The sequence below is a fragment of the Anopheles funestus genome, chromosome 3RL (genome assembly GCF_943734845.2).
Source record: "Anopheles funestus chromosome 3RL, idAnoFuneDA-416_04, whole genome shotgun sequence".
Taxonomy (NCBI): Eukaryota; Metazoa; Arthropoda; class Insecta; order Diptera; family Culicidae; genus Anopheles; species Anopheles funestus.
This window is the reverse complement of record NC_064599.1, coordinates 16,268,308-16,284,101: the sequence shown is the minus strand read 5'-3', so window position 1 is coordinate 16,284,101 and position 15,794 is coordinate 16,268,308. Positions and strand designations below refer to the sequence as shown.

At 41.5% G+C, this 15,794-nt stretch overlaps 1 protein-coding gene across 3 annotated transcripts in view; it reads right to left on the bottom strand.

Annotated features, from left to right (window-relative positions):
* Window positions 1-57: 57 nt before the first annotated feature.
* The window catches only part of LOC125768989 (probable beta-hexosaminidase fdl), a 38,986-nt gene continuing 23,249 nt past the window's right edge, over window positions 58-15,794 (bottom strand). For 2 of the 3 annotated variants that reach the window (XM_049437349.1, XM_049437350.1), the window contains 5 exons: window positions 8,322-8,385; window positions 5,491-5,777; window positions 4,048-4,757; window positions 3,824-3,980; window positions 58-3,745 (listed from right to left, as the gene is read on the bottom strand). In XM_049437349.1, the coding sequence (XP_049293306.1) occupies window positions 2,587-3,745; window positions 3,824-3,980; window positions 4,048-4,757; window positions 5,491-5,777; window positions 8,322-8,351 (2,343 nt within the window). In that variant the 5' untranslated portion in view covers window positions 8,352-8,385 and the 3' untranslated portion in view covers window positions 58-2,586. The remainder of the gene's footprint in view (window positions 3,746-3,823; window positions 3,981-4,047; window positions 4,758-5,490; window positions 5,778-8,321; window positions 8,386-15,794) is intronic. The other variant, XM_049437351.1, reaches the window with a different exon arrangement.

Genomic DNA, 15,794 nt, shown 5'->3' with positions numbered 1-15,794 from the left:
ATAATACATTGTGATACTCACTAGCGCTTTCTGTTCGAAATCACGCTTAGTCGATAATTATCATAGATCTTTTCTTTTATTACGCTACCAATAAAGAGACAAACCGGAACTAATATAAAGAGAGCCACCAGCCCGACCATATATATCTCGCAACATGTAAATAGCTTTGCTTTGCCTGTTCACATCAACAAAAAAAAGGTACATTTTGCAAAAAAAAAACAACCAAACAAAAAACAAACGCTTCTACTATTTATGGTTTTATCACTTGTACTTTTTGTCTCACTGAAGCAGTTGAAATCAACAGGTTACCCGAAACCTGACAAACGAAACACAAAAGTCACACATTTTTCTTACACGCACAAGCAAACACAATTGCAAATTAGCTAATTTTACTTTGTTTTTGTTGCCATTTGTTTGTGATGTGATTTTTGTTTGCTCTTATTATAATGTACCGTTTACATGTTTCGGGTTTTTGCACATGTTTGTTTTAGCATTAACTTGTTTTGTGGTTATAATTTCGGGACCCCGGGGGTGGCAAAGTTTCTGTAACGGATTAATTCTAACCAAGACGGTATGTATGGGGGAACCGGTGCAATTGATTGATTGCTTGCTTAAGTTAAATATCAGCTACGAATTTATGGCTCTCCTTCGGAAACGTGGCAGCGTTTCATTCCTTTTCACTTGTTTGTTGTGTTCCTTCATTTCACCTAATAACATCACTGCTGCGCTACCGTATAAAAAATGTCTATCTGAATTAAATTTCGTATAGTAACCGCTCGGGGAGGGGAAACGAACAGCATTGTTTTGTTTTTAGCATCATTGCATGGAACACTGTTTGCGTTTGCATTCGAATCGGGAGGGGCGAATAGGATGTAGTGAGTGGCATTTTTATGTACAAAAAACAATCCGCTATATCCGCTCGCATGAGTATCAGGCATTTTGGTCGTCGGACAATGGACAAGTTTCATTTTTTCAGTGTGTATTTTGCGCTAGCTATCGGACTAACTTTCTTTTACTAGATTTAATTTACTTGCTTGCCACAGTGCACTCTAGCTACAGGACGAACGGTTGTCGAGTATGCGGCGCCTGTTTGCTGTGTACGTGAGAGAGTGTGGTGTTGATATATTTTAAATATTACGTTTGGCAAAACGAAAACCGTGCGGAAGCTTGGTATTTTCCCCTCTTCTTCGTATGGCTAGTTTGCCAAAAACTTAGCACAACAGCTAACAACAAACGGAATAACACGTATTAGATATCTCTAACGGCTTTAATCTCAAACACTATTCACAACACAAGGCTAGTGAATGACGGAAAAACAAAAATACTTAAACTACGAAATCGTCTACAGATATATTGAGAAAGAGATAGAGTTTGAGTGAAATTAGACGCATTGCGCACGTTTACGTTTAAACAAGCTCGATCTTTATAAGTGGGTCATCGTGCGTGCCCCCCCAAAACGGTTCGCACTAGTATGAAACGAATGGCTTTTTATTTGCCTAACTCACATGCAAATCTAGTGCCTGAGTGTGTATGATTGTGTAACGGGTCATTTCGCTTCGCCATCGTGCGCATGGTGTTACCATAATGTCAACGATTCGTATCGAATCGTGTAAGTACATGCGAGCAAATACTTTCTTCTATCTACCGACCATTTTGTCCTATGCAGTTCTAGGATCGTTTTGAGGTATGATAATGGAAAAGGAGGCATACCGAAAGCAATTAATGGGAGAAACTCTTTTTTTTTCTAAACGATTCCTTTCGTTCGTATGAATCAATCACTGCTTATTATATTCGGGTTTCTTTTTCTAATGTGTTCATTCTCTATTGAACGTACAACCTTTGTCACTAAATCCGGGTACAGTGTGATTTTATAAGTGTGTTAAATCCCTACTAATGCTTTATTTTCCTAAGTTGTAAGAAAGAGTACCAAACTAATGATGTTTCTGCTATAAGTGCGAACCTATTATCGTGTACTACCATTCTTATCATCATCTTTAAATACTACGGGTGCAGTAGGTTATATTTTTCTTGCTTTTGCCTAGAGTGAAACCTCCAAATAAGTATCTACCATACACACTAATCATCATTTACAAACTATTTACAATTACATTTCACTTTGCTTTGCATGGTTTCTCGCTCGTTCGATCGACTTTGCGCTTCGTTTCATAAATATCTAACAAACAAACAAATACTCCACTCGCTTCATCTCAAAAGAAAGTGTGTGTAATGGGTGCACATCTTTCCATGATTGTTGGTCATCGTGTAATATCATGAGTTTCAAGCGTGTTTCTTCCTCTTTCTTCTTCTAAATATATGTTCCCGTTTTGCTTGCGTTGCATTTTTTTGTTTCTCTACCAAATTGGTACGCAAATACCCTACCCTACACTTGTCAAGAAAAGGTCGGTTGACGGCACGAGATAAACCGAAAGGCGATTAGTCAAAGATCCCACACATTCCGTGCCAGGTGTACTGTTGGAGCGTATAGAAGACCCCTTTTGTCAAAGTATCACAACCACAATGCCATTTACGACGGCGCTGTACCGAGCATACCGTGATCACAATCTAGTAGAACGGGTTCACGTAATATCATACACACTCGTCCTGATTCTGTGCGCAGTATTTCGGGAAGATCGGTTCCGCCCGCAGTCCCAGCTCGAGCAGATGGTTCCGGAACACCGACATCCGATTGTACACCTCGAGCGGAACCGATTCACTGTACCGCTCCTCGGTTGGATCGGTCCACAACCGTTCGGCAAGGGCGGATGCACGTGGCCATAGGCGCGAGTCGAGTATCGATTCGTCCACCTGTTCCGTCCACAGGCACACCTCACCGCCCAATATCTGACGCATCTGGAGCGAGGTTAGTTTCATCTCCTCCCACGGACGATGCTTGTACACCGTCTGCCAGTTGCGGTACGGTGAACAGGCACCTTCCCCGGTCGATCGCCAGCTACCGAAGCCACAGTCCAGATACCATGCGTCTACATGCGATATGACCAAGCTGTACCCGCTGTTGATGAGCTGGAAGTTTTCGGGCCATTTGCTACCACCCCACACCTGTACGGCGAACGTGTTTTTCGACAGGCACGGTGCACTGGTGAGCCCGCTCGACCACACACCGACCATCCGTGGTGCCGTCGCATTCTGACCGCTGGCCAGCTGCAAACGATGGTATGCTTGCAGCATAAAATCACACCACAGCGTACGCATGTCGGAGTCGTTAAAGTGCTGCTGCCAGCATTCCAGGTTCACCTCATCGCCCCCGATGTGGAAGTAATCCAGTGGGCCCACAATTTCCAGCAACTCTTCGTACAGTTTCTGCAGGATCAGGTAGGTGTGGTTGTTTTTCGGGTTCAGCTGACCACACGGTGGTTCACCGCAGTAGTTACTCCACGGTTGCTGATTGATGCACAGACTAAGCTCACCGAGACCGTGCTTGGGGCCCCAATCCCAACCATTGCCGGCGTGTGCCGGTGCGTCGATTTCCGGGATGATTTGAATGCCACGAACCTTGGCAAATGCTGCCAGCGTTCGTACATCGTCCGGTGTGTAGACTTCACGCTCGGAGTATGCACCGTAGCGGGCCAGCTGCGGATAGTGTTTGGAGACTAGTGGGAAGCTCTGCGAGTCCGTAATGTGCCAGTGAAATCGATTCAGCTTCGAGTGTGACATGCCGACAAGCGTGCGCTTGATCGAGTCCACCGAGAAGTAGTGCCGGGAGGTATCGAGCATAAGGCCACGGTAACTAGAGAGAGAGAGATTTCGAAAAGAACGCATGAACATAATGATTCAAGGCACGCAAAAAAACATTGCCGATATTTACTTAAATTTTGGCACATCCTCAATGGACGCCTTGTTCAATACTTTCAGTGTACGCTCTTCGTCATCGAACCAGATCAACTGCTGTAACGTTGTAAGACCGTGCTTCGCACCGAAGAATGTGTTTGCCGAAATTTTCACGATCAACACCCTGGCAGAATCTGCAACGGTACGGATTGTTATGCAAAGATTGTGGTTGGGGAAAAGGAAAGTCCCGTTTTTACTTACGTGTCACCGTCATGTTGTAACTTTCGTCCGTGTGTAACGTCAGATGCGTATCGGTTGACTTTTCCACGTGGACGTTCACCTCGAACGCATCCACATCGTACCGTTTGTCGCTTACGAGCTTAAAGAAATGAATCTTTCCTACTCCAGCATCAATCGTACTGCTGCTGCTCGGTCGTCTTCCAACCGTTGCGGCATCGTTCACTTCCGTTGCCCCCGGTCGTTGGTCGGCTGCCGGTGGCTGCATACCAGCGGGTACGGTACCGGCCGGTAGTGCACCTTCGATCTCCTCCAGGGTAGCACCATGCGCTACCATCACACCACGGATCTCGGACCGCATCACGTCGTACGCTTCATGCAGCAGCTTTTCGACCGGTTCGAACCGGGTCACGATTTTGACGTGCATGTCCGACAGCCGAAAGCGTGACGTTTTGCTACCGATCGTTGTGGCACCGGTCGGTTGGGGCCAGATATTGATTGGTCCGCAGGTCATCGTGCAGGTTAGGTGCGGTATCCGTTTACCGCTGGATGAGCTGCCAGCGTTCGTGCTGCTGCTGCTTCCACCGGGTATACCACCACCATGGGACTGCTGGGGCGATTGGGGCTGGTGTGCGTTATTGCTCGTTTCAAAGTCCTCTTCCACGCCATCCACGAAATGGTGCCGCACGCATCGATTGTTGACGCATTTGTACGTCCACGAACGTTCGATGGGACTAAAATTGGAGAATAAAGAAGCCGGAAAATAAAAATAATAAATAATCAATAATGCTGCACGATTAAGTTAGGTGCGTTTAATTTTTTTATGTTATGAATCTGAGTTCTTGAGGCATCTTGAGTACCACAAAAAAATTAATTGCCAAATTTTGCTTGATAAAAAAAGCGTTGAAGGAGATGCATAAACTCCGTTACAAAAAATTTAAACGAAATAAGCACAAAGTTTCCATTTCAAACCAGACCAAGCATTTTCCCTTTTTAAAAAAAACCAAAACTTCATCCCCCCAAAGGACCACCGCACATAAAAATCGCCATTCGGAAGCTAATTGTGCTTTATGCTTCCATTTCCGCTCATTAGCATGGTTTTATCGCCAGGCAAAATCGTTAACAGCTTCGTGATGTGCTTCATGACCGGACCGGTCAGCGGTGGTCTGGCTGTTCGAGACATTTACACGGATCATAAACTGCGAGCCCGTTGATTATCTGGTCGGTCCGCTATGAGTTATTTGCTATCGAGTACGAAGTTCAAACATGCACTTATCGAGAAAAACAGTAGACAACAGCATTGCAAACACACAGGAAATATCACAATTTTTTTGTCTCTCTTGCAATGGATAACAACATTTTCACAGCAATTCTTCAAACAATTCTTCATAATAAATTCTCCTGCATCACACACCAGCTTTTTGTAATTTACTAATTTTCTTTATGCAATACAGGGAGCAAACTTACTTTACAGGGATGGTACTGGCACGAACGTTATCACCGTTGCCCGTCGCACTTTCCAAACTTCCGTAAATGTGCGTATTGTAGATACCCATCGACATCGATGTCGACGGTTTTGGCGACTCGGAACTGTCGTTCCAGTACAGCAGCAGCAGGAAGCTTCCCAGGATGCTGATAAATCCCACCACGACGACCTTCTTCATTGCTGACCGCGTGAGGGCTATCTTTTTGAACATATTTTTCAGTACTGTGCTACGGATGTTGCGAGACTGGGATGATGCTACCGAAGAGCGCTGCAAAGGAATGTAATTATTTAAAATATTTAATAATTTATTTCTTTTTTTGGAGGCTTGTAAATTGCATAAATAAACACAAAATTCAAATATGGAATTTGGTCTGAATATTTTATAAATAAAATATTCCATAAATAAACCAAAGAAACAACACCACGCATTGATATGAATCAAGCCTTCTGGATAACTTAATTACCAAAGCTCACGTGTGCAACTATTCTACCACACCTTGCACCAATCAATCACAATTACCGCAGTGACGCCAAATTTTACGCAAGATATGTGTCAATCCAGTTATTACGAAATGACAAATCTATGCCGAATGTCTTCGTACCAGAATGAACCCGGTGCCTTTGGAGAGCGCATATGCAAGCTTTTGGGATGAACGTTTCGACCGAAAGGAATTAATTAAATTAGAACACCGGAGGTGATGGTCCTCCCCGGATGATGCCATTTATTGCGGTTCGGTTTTATGTCCCTTTCGATGAGATGGGTGACAGTGTTGGGGTTTGGAGTGATTTGGATAGATTTGTCAATACATTTAAAAGCTAGCCAGGTGAATCCTTCCAGATTAGTAAAAAGCATATAAATAATTAATTTGAATGTCCATGAAACTGAATGTGTATTAAAACTGTGGATTGGAACTTCTAAACAAAAATATCCTTTTTGTGATAAAAAAATCCAAAATATTTGAAGAATCCATTTTGCGAATGAAATAAAGTTAATGTTTCTGGTAACTATTCTTATTGCATTCAGCTCAATTTGTCCTTATCAACTACATCAGATAAACGTCACAATCACGTGGAACTTTCCATTTAAAGAATGATTTATGTCACATTATGAACCAAGGCCACCTAGCAAAACTTTCGCCAAACACGTTGAAGCAAAAGCACTCACATACGTTTCAGTTCCAACTTCTCCAGCGCCACACATTACGGCCCGTGTCCCTTCTCACACAGGTAAACTTGATGGGTGCGCGTTACGCCTGAAACTAACCAAACCATTTCCGAGAAACGGTGGAGAACAAAACCGAACAACCAAAAGCTTTGTTACGAACTGTAGCAAAAAAAGTTTTCTGATTATGCCATAAGAACTAATCAGATGAAATTGGCGGCAAAAATGGGAATCCAACTGCACTGCCACGGTACCGATGGACCTCAAGGACGTTCGAGGACACTCGTGAATAAGATGGAAACGGCCCCAGGAAGTGGGTCCATTCGCTGTACATCAACCCGCCACAGAGAGCGTGAGAGTGAGTGATTATTATTATTAGCAAGACAATGAAATAAGCACACTAATGAGAAAAGTCTTGCACTGGTACGGATAGATGGAAGAATGTCCCAACACCGTTTTTGTTCTCTGTAATGTTTTTTTGTTTAGTTTTGAAGTAAATCTTTTTTTGTACTTTCCTATATTATTTGGACATATTTTTTATGAATTCTAATAGTCTTAACAGTGGTATTTGTAGCTAATCTATTTCGCGAAATTATTATAAAAATGAAGAGTTAATTGCAGAGTTTACAGAGCTGTCGATAAAGTACGTTTTAATAACAAGATCATTCTGAGATAAATACTATAAGACATTGTAGGTACAATGTGGAATAGGCACTTGACAAATTAAGTCTGATAATTAACAGGACAAGATTAGAGTTAAAGAAGCTGTAAAGTAAAATAAGATATACATTTTATAAGTATAACATAAACCTTAAAAAAAACACTAAATCGGGTACAATGACCAAGTCAAAATTTTCAACAGAGAGAGAGGAACAAAAAGTACCAACCATCCGTGCTGTAAGAGTGCCCCCGGTAATGAACGGGTCAACCTCAAAACACCTTCAACTTTCACTACTGCTCGTTTCACTGTCAGTTTTTTTTGGTGTTTAATTGAAGGGTCATGATTCACCGCGAGATCTGTACACCAGTGCGTCTTTTAATAGGGGAAAGAGAAGCGAGAAAAAAGCAGTACACAGGAAGAAATAATGTGACATTAGAGGTAAAGATTTTTGGCGAAAGTGCCACACCGATGACGGTTGTACACGGTAGGCTAGTAATTAAATTTACTTCCAAATGAATCGTGATGCTGGACACCTAACCCTAACAGGGGGTTGTCCATCTATTCATACAAACGTCCCGAAAAATGGCGAAAGTGTTGCTAAAGAGTGGCTGCAACTTGTCTTCCGTTACCAGTTTGCAAACATTACGTAAAATCACGTTGGACAGTTTTCATACCAGATGCGCTGGGATGAGAAAGGAAGCTCAAGGGCGCACGATTTGAAGTTCTTCTTCTTCTTGATTACTACAACCTCAGAGATTTTGATTAACTATTTCCGGATTTGGTAATGTTTTTTTTTATTAAAAATTAAGTTCAATTAAAACCCCACTTTTTTACACTAAGGATTATAAGAGTAGAAGTAAGCACAATTTTTATGTTTACAGTATTTTAAAAAAAGCGGAAAAATAAGTTTTTAATTGTAAATATAAACATTGTTTAAAATAGCTAATGTACAGTTCACTACTTCATTTAGTTATGTAATGTTTGCTTACCCTACTGTTGTAATCATGAGCGAGCAACATGTTTAAACTCTACGAAAACATGTATTTAAATTACCTGTAACGAGAACGAAGAAAAAATAATTGATTTAATGTAATGAAAATAAGCAACAAATCAATTAATGAATTTATAAAAGTATTACTATTAGTTGTATGAAGAATTATTAAAAAAAATGTAAAATATAACATATTATTTTTCCCGTTTATTTGCCTCAGTTTTCCCAACAATCCATCGGCAATAGGTTCACAATTCGAAGATTGGCCTTCAACCCAAGTTTTGCATTAATTCGTTTCCCCGACAAAAAAACACAGGAAGACGAAAATAAGACAAGGAAATTAAAACTCCAAAGAAAATGTTGATCTACACAGAAACACACAGCATTCGTTCAGCTGGAAAACTGCATTTGGGACATATACGTTCCTATCCTCTGTATGTTCGGTTTTTAGATGCTTCTCATTCGAACCACCCACCCTCAGATCCGTTCCTTCCTGTTCTGGTCACATTCTTTACTCTACACAAAAATGTCAACTACGATCAGGGCAGAGCACCTGGGCTCTCTATGTGTGCCTCCGTAGCTCTTGTTCCCAGGCAAGAGTAATACCGCCACAAGCAAATCTTGTGCCGTGTCACCCGGGTGCCCGGTGAAATGAATTGCGAAATTTCAATCTATCTGAAATAATTGAATTGGAATTAGGTACCAGTCTCGTAGTGGATGGTAATAGTGGAAGTAGTAGCAGTAGTAGTAGTATTAGTAGTAGTAGTAGCAACTAGTCACACCGTAAGTCATCGTGTAGACTGGGGCTGTTTTGTGCATTTGGGGGATAAACTTAAAATAAAACAACAAAAAATGAAAACCTAGTTTTTTTACAAATTCTTTCGAAAATCTTCTCAAACACAAATATACTCGAAACTTGTCTCTTCTATCACCCACCCCAACTAAGGGGTTTTGATAAAACAGGACGTCGTTATTCTCTGGGCGGTTGAAATGTGGAACCCAACGGAAAGCTCGTTATATCTTTTCGCTTCGACGTACGGGAACGAAATTTAAACCTCAAAATCCTGAGCAATGCTAGATGTCTAGCATGCCCAAAAACCCACCAACTACTACTACACGCAGTACACGCAGTAACGAACCACAGCCCGGGGGTGGAATGATAAAGATCTCGCATTCGCGCGAACAATTCTCAATGACCGCGAAATATTGCTGCGTGGTTCATCTGGTAGGATTATTTTTACCATCCCGGTATGTCTCGGAATGGTTGTTTCGGCGGTTTTTCGTACTGATGATGATGGACGGTTTTGGTGACAAATTGATGACGTTGCTGTACGGACAAAAAAAAACATCGATTGTAAAGGTTCGGTAATCAGTGCGTCTATGTGTATGTTACGGTAAGATAAGAACTGTGGCAGAGTACATTAAATTATAGTATTATTTATAGAGGAATTATAAATTTGATTATTCCATTTCCTCAAACCAATCGTAATAGACCACAGAAGTATAGATTTCAACATAGTGCATAGTGTATTTATAGCATCAAGTTCATTATAGCAGACGATCCATTAAAGGGACCGAAGTGTTTATTTTTAAAATGATAATAATCTAATTCTAAACGGATGCGAATCTCGCTTTTGTTCGTATTCTATAACTGAAACCACACATTATTTTAAGCCACTCGTAACTTCATCATTCTGCAGAAATCCAATGTCGTACGTCGAAAGATCGTCCACAAATCAAACTTCGAAATAGCAAATTAAAATCCCGATCCCGAGATGATCTCGCAACACACACACGAAATGTGTCCTTTTTCCATGGAACAGGACACACAATAAAACCACAAATGATTTGCCGCAAACTAACGCATAAAACGTGCCCCAAAAACCAGACCCCCCCCCCCCCCCCCCCCCCCCCGGCCCATGGTCGGCGTTGAAATTCATCTAATTAAGAAGTGGAAGTGGCCGGGATGCCATTACGTAAGTTATCGTTACCACAAAACTTATTTGGAGGATGAAATGGAGTGTAGTGTTAGTGTATATGTGTGTATTTTTAACGCAACCAATCAATATTGTTTGCCGAACCAAGGTGGGAAGAGTGGGAATGGAGTGATTGAAGTGGTACCGGTGAACGACCCAGCGGGAAAAGGGGTAGTTATTTCGATTTCCACTTATTTAATCACCGGGTGTATACATTTTACTCACTTCCGCCTTCCCTTACGGAAGGTGATAGAGGGAAGAAGCTTTGCGGAAGTGGTTTGACATTTAGATAGTTTGTTAGTATTATTTATTTATCGACATTCGGTACCTGTCCACACGGAAGCAAAATTTGTTTGGAAAGTTTGGAAAAACTTGGAAAAATTTGAAGCTAAAACAAAATCCAAAATTTTCCAAAATATAAATTTTATATTCAAAAATGTTTCATTATCGTAATCTTATATTATTCATCTTAAAAGCAATATTTTCTTAGTAAAGAATAGTTGCATTTTTTCTAACTTTGCTGTGCTGTGATGTGCTGAAAAACTGTTTTCTACTTTCCTTAATTTTGTGACGACCACAAACACCAACCAAACTGGCACTAATTTTATTGACCACCAAAGCACATACACAAGCACACCGAAAGCGTAACGCACACGTACACGCACCGGAAGGCACGTGCTGGCTACAGCATGAGGCGATGAGGAAAAAATCACACCAAACTAACCGAAGCGATACCGAGCGGCCAACTAAAAGGAGAAGCCATCATTCGACAGCATCGACATCGAGTCCGAGACGAGCACGAGCATAAAACGCAGGAAACACTAACCCGATCCTGTCATGCCTATGCAAGGGCCCTACGTTCTATCCCGCTAATCTCGCACCCTTACTACCCGCAACACAAAAAGGTGGTAAATAGTTCGGCTACCTTACCTCACCTTAAGGGTACCAGGCGAGTCGTAGACACAAGCCCCCCCGGTCTTACTAAAACCCGCGGTTCATTATGATCATTGGCGCATTTTTGTTTTCTTTTTTTCGGAAAATGAAAGCGGGAAGAGAAAAAAAACGCTCCCTAATAAATGAGGGTACACGCGCACGGTAACAGATGCCCAACACATGCCTTAACGTGAAAAGAACAACCAATAGATAGAGGTGCAGCAATAGCGCAGGTTGTCTAGGGTGGACATGAAGAGCGGTACACAAATCACAGACATTTGGTGGAGGCTTGAAGGGCGGAGGGAGAGAGAAGAACGGGGACAGTTGGCATGGAGCATGGGAATGTTGGAAAAGCCACGAAACCAAGTGAAAAGCTCTACAGGGCTTAAGGCAAAGGGAATGAACGTTCTCGTGCATACACCGAACGGTTCCTTCCATCCAAAGCTCTAATGCTCTCAGCAAGGATAAGCCTGATGTTTCATCGGTTTCTTTAGTGACAAAATTCTTTTTGCTTCTTTTTGCTATTTGAACAAAAGCATGAACAAAAAAAACAATATTTACAGGTATATTACCACGTTTCTCGACATTTGCAAGTTTTGAAAAGTCACCAAAGGTTTAGTATTCTCTTATCCATCTAATTGCAGGGGTTTTCCATTGTTGCTAATTTAAAATTTGCTTTTCAATAGAAAAATAATACTTTTAAAAATTGCACTTTTACAAACATAAATACAATGTAAAATAAATTATTTAATACCTTGATATAATAACAATACAATAGAAAACAGATAATTATGAAATATTATCTTAGCATTCAAACCGAAATCATATCAAGTTTTTAGTAAGCTGTATTGTGATTAAGAAATATTTTACTGCGATGATACACTTAAACCCCATCTTTACATATGTTATTGTCTCGTCCACCATTTCTTTTGCTTCACATGCTAAAGCTCTAAAAATTTTTGATATCATATACAGTGGATCGCCGATTAACCGTGTACCTTTTATCCGGTTGTCCCATTATCCGGGCAGCTCGAAAATGACAGTTCCAAAGGCGAATTAACATATTAACTGCAAACCGGTGATGACAAGAAATAAAAGCTTCAATAGGAAATGATACAGTTGGCTTAAGTTCGACCAAATAAAACAGAATTATTTTGCAAATGGCACCTAACAATATTAACATTTAGCTTTAGAAAAAAAAGTTCACCCATTACACACTACCCACTACCCCAATAAAATGAGTTGTACCTATTATCCGTGATATTCGCTTACCCGGCAGGGTCCGAGTCCCGATGAGCACGGATAATCGGTGTTCCACTGTAATTATATAATTCATTCTACAATACAATTTATCCTTTTCCATATAAATAAATAATAAATAAAACACAAAAAAATATCCTTGAATGTGTTTTTCTATAATATTTTAAAACTTCTTTACACCGCGACAAGCATAATGAACTTTTTAAGATAAGAATTACGTCCTCTTAGAAAGAATACTAAGATAATAATAAAAAATGTATACTAAAAAAACCATAAGGAGGCTTGCATAATGTTGAAAAACTTTTCTAAAACGACCTAAAACACATAACGCAACACCCCTGTAAGAAAAAAGGAAACCCGATGCGCTTCCTGCCGGCTACCGAAAGGGCAAGGATACCAAAAAGGATCGAACGAAAATCGCCTGAGATGGATAGTTGGTAGAAAATGTCAGCAGCACCAACCAATGTGCCTCAAAAAGAGAGAGTGAGAGAGAGAGAGAGAGAGAGAAAGAGAGAAAGTGATGACTTTTCCGAAACACACGCGCACCATCAGCTGTGAAAACCGGTGGGCAATAGAAGTGAGGGAAAGACACAAACGCAACGACTTGACTGAAAGCTTCCAACACAACACAGCGCCGAACATTGTGGAAGCACGAAAAGCTTAACCCCCCCCCCCCCCCCCCCCCCCACCCCTTTTTCCAACCCATCTGGGAAAGTGGGAAAGGATGAACCCACCCGTTTCAAGGGTGGTTCGCACTCTGGAAAGACGGACGACGGTGATGACGAAGACAACGCGCGCACGAATGTATTTCCCGCCAGGAGTATTCGCGCGCGCTCTCGGAATGTGTGGTTCAGTCCGCTCGAAGGAAGTGTCGCGTGCAGGCGTGTATGTTAAGACTGGTTCGTTTGTGGTTCGTCGTGGTTTTCCATCGGTGAAACGTGCGTGCCATTTTTTTTTTTGGGGGGGAAATTCTAACCCCAACGAAGGGGATAAACACCACCTGATGTGGTGTTACATTTAGAAGCGCGATTTTTGAGAGAAAAATTTTAAGGTGAAACAATGCAAAAGGAGTGTTTCTTTTGGCGGTGCAATTTCAATTTGTAACGTGTGTAAGTGTTTGAATTAATTTTAAATAAGCAACAAATTGCGGTAAAAATAAACGTTTGTTATGTATCGCGTGCTCTCATCACGAGGTAATATAAGCTAAAGTGAAACAATTTTCATACTTTATTCACATGCATGATGGCGCTATGGGACGGTTGCAAGCCGGTGGTTACAGTTAGCGTGGGGGTTTGTTGTGTCCAGCACGATTGCCATCCCAACGGGGACAGTCACAGCCATATGCAACGGTGAATTGAACGGAGAGCCACACTGTACGTCACGCCGGGAGATCCCCCGGTCGAAGCGAAACAAGCCAGTCGTTTTCTCGCGGGCATACTTGACCTTCCCGCCGAGTGCTTATGTTTGAACGATCGGCTTTTGCGTCACGCCAGTTGATTGTCCCGGGTTAGAGCCGTTAGAGCAAGCACGATCGATGACAATTCCATTCCATTAGGAAGGGTGGATTTTTTTTCTTTACTCTTGCTTGCTTCTGTTGTATCTCGTCTTTATTCGCACACCGTTAAGTGTAAGGCCTTAAGCTGAACACACTTTCTCCTTCAGCCGTATCTACTGCCGCTGCGAGTGGGTTGAATGATCGGGAACAAACGTACCACCGAGGGGTTAGGATTTAGCCCCACTCAAAGTCTAGTCTTTTTGGAGGCCCCCCGGGTGGGGGTCAGTCATCAAGCCGGTGGCTATCCGGCTGCTCTTTCACCTTCATTAGCTGATGAGCTTTTCAGTTGTTCGTTTAAGTTCCTAATCGTGTACGAAACCGTGTGGTACTGTGGTCACCATCATCTTCTCGCAGTGTGAAGTGTGTACGGTGCGCTATTTGGCAAACAACTATCATCAAAAGACACCAGATTCACTTTTCGCGCCATTTAATCGATCCCTTTTATAGCACCGGAAAACGGAAGAAGGAGAGATTTTTTTTGTTGTATTCCTTTGTTGCGGCTTCCTAACTACACAATCGAAATAGTGGTATCGCACCGAAACGGCGGTTTAATCTACTCACGATGGTTGCAAATAGTCTCTCCATCCTCCGTCAAAAGGGCGGAAAAAGGGACGACAACGATTTGTAAATTGAGCACGGCTGAATTGTGCAATGGAGCAGTGAAATTGTGCCTTAATGTGTGCGAAGATAGTGTTGTGTCAATGAAAGATCACACGCAAAACACACACTCACATGGTGAGCCTTTTGCGAGGAAATGTGCTGGAACTGTGTGTACTGAGTGAGAAGTTACTGTTTGCCCTTTGCAAACTGGGGTTTGTTGGTACCGGAACAATCACTACCAGCAAACAGCAAAATGGACTATTCTCCTAATCGATACATACGCACAGAAAGGAACAGTGCACAGGACGGTGTGGATGGAATTGATTGAGTGAAAGTGAAACGAAGCGAAAATCGAACTTGTAAAGATTTGAAGGGAAAGGATGGGAACACACATTTGCGAATACGGATGTACCCTTATCGGGGAAAGGTACACTGGTTTTTACTTTTGTTTCACTGCGTCGGATTTACTTCGAAGTGATGAATTTTAGGTGATGTTCTCGGTGCAATGAGAAAGCAAAATGTGATGGTGTTAATATTGTATCCCAAAAATAGAATCATTGGTTTGAGATGCAATATTAGAAACGATAAGAAGGATTATCTTACTCCTCATCCACATCTTAACAAAGAACAGAAAATTGGAGCTTTGCTAGTTATTGTTGATCGGACTTGGCCAAATAGCATGGTCGATAATATACGGTTCAATAACATGCTCAAATGTCAATTTTCATTTTCTCTTGAAAGCATAAATTTTAGTAACTTCGAGTAATTAATACGCCTGACAGTATGCAATGTGTTTTTCTTTAAATCGCTTTTTGGACGGCGATGGCTTGATGACTTCGAGGGCTGCCTAGACAAATAAGCCAAAAATGTTCTTCAAAAATCTTTTTTCTTACATCGTTATGTTGTCTTTATATAATAAAATATTAGACACATAATTTTTAGTTAATAAAAGTGATCAAATGATTAGTGATTAGGCGCGTCTACACGATGCCAATCTTTGATCGCCAATCTTACACATACAGTCATAGAAGCCTGTAACAAAAAGATTGGTAGGTGTTCTCGTGTTTTCACGATACCAATCTTCACCAGGCCTGCTTTCTTCTTCGTACTTCCAGCACAAATAAAAAGTGTCTGAAAAGATATGTTC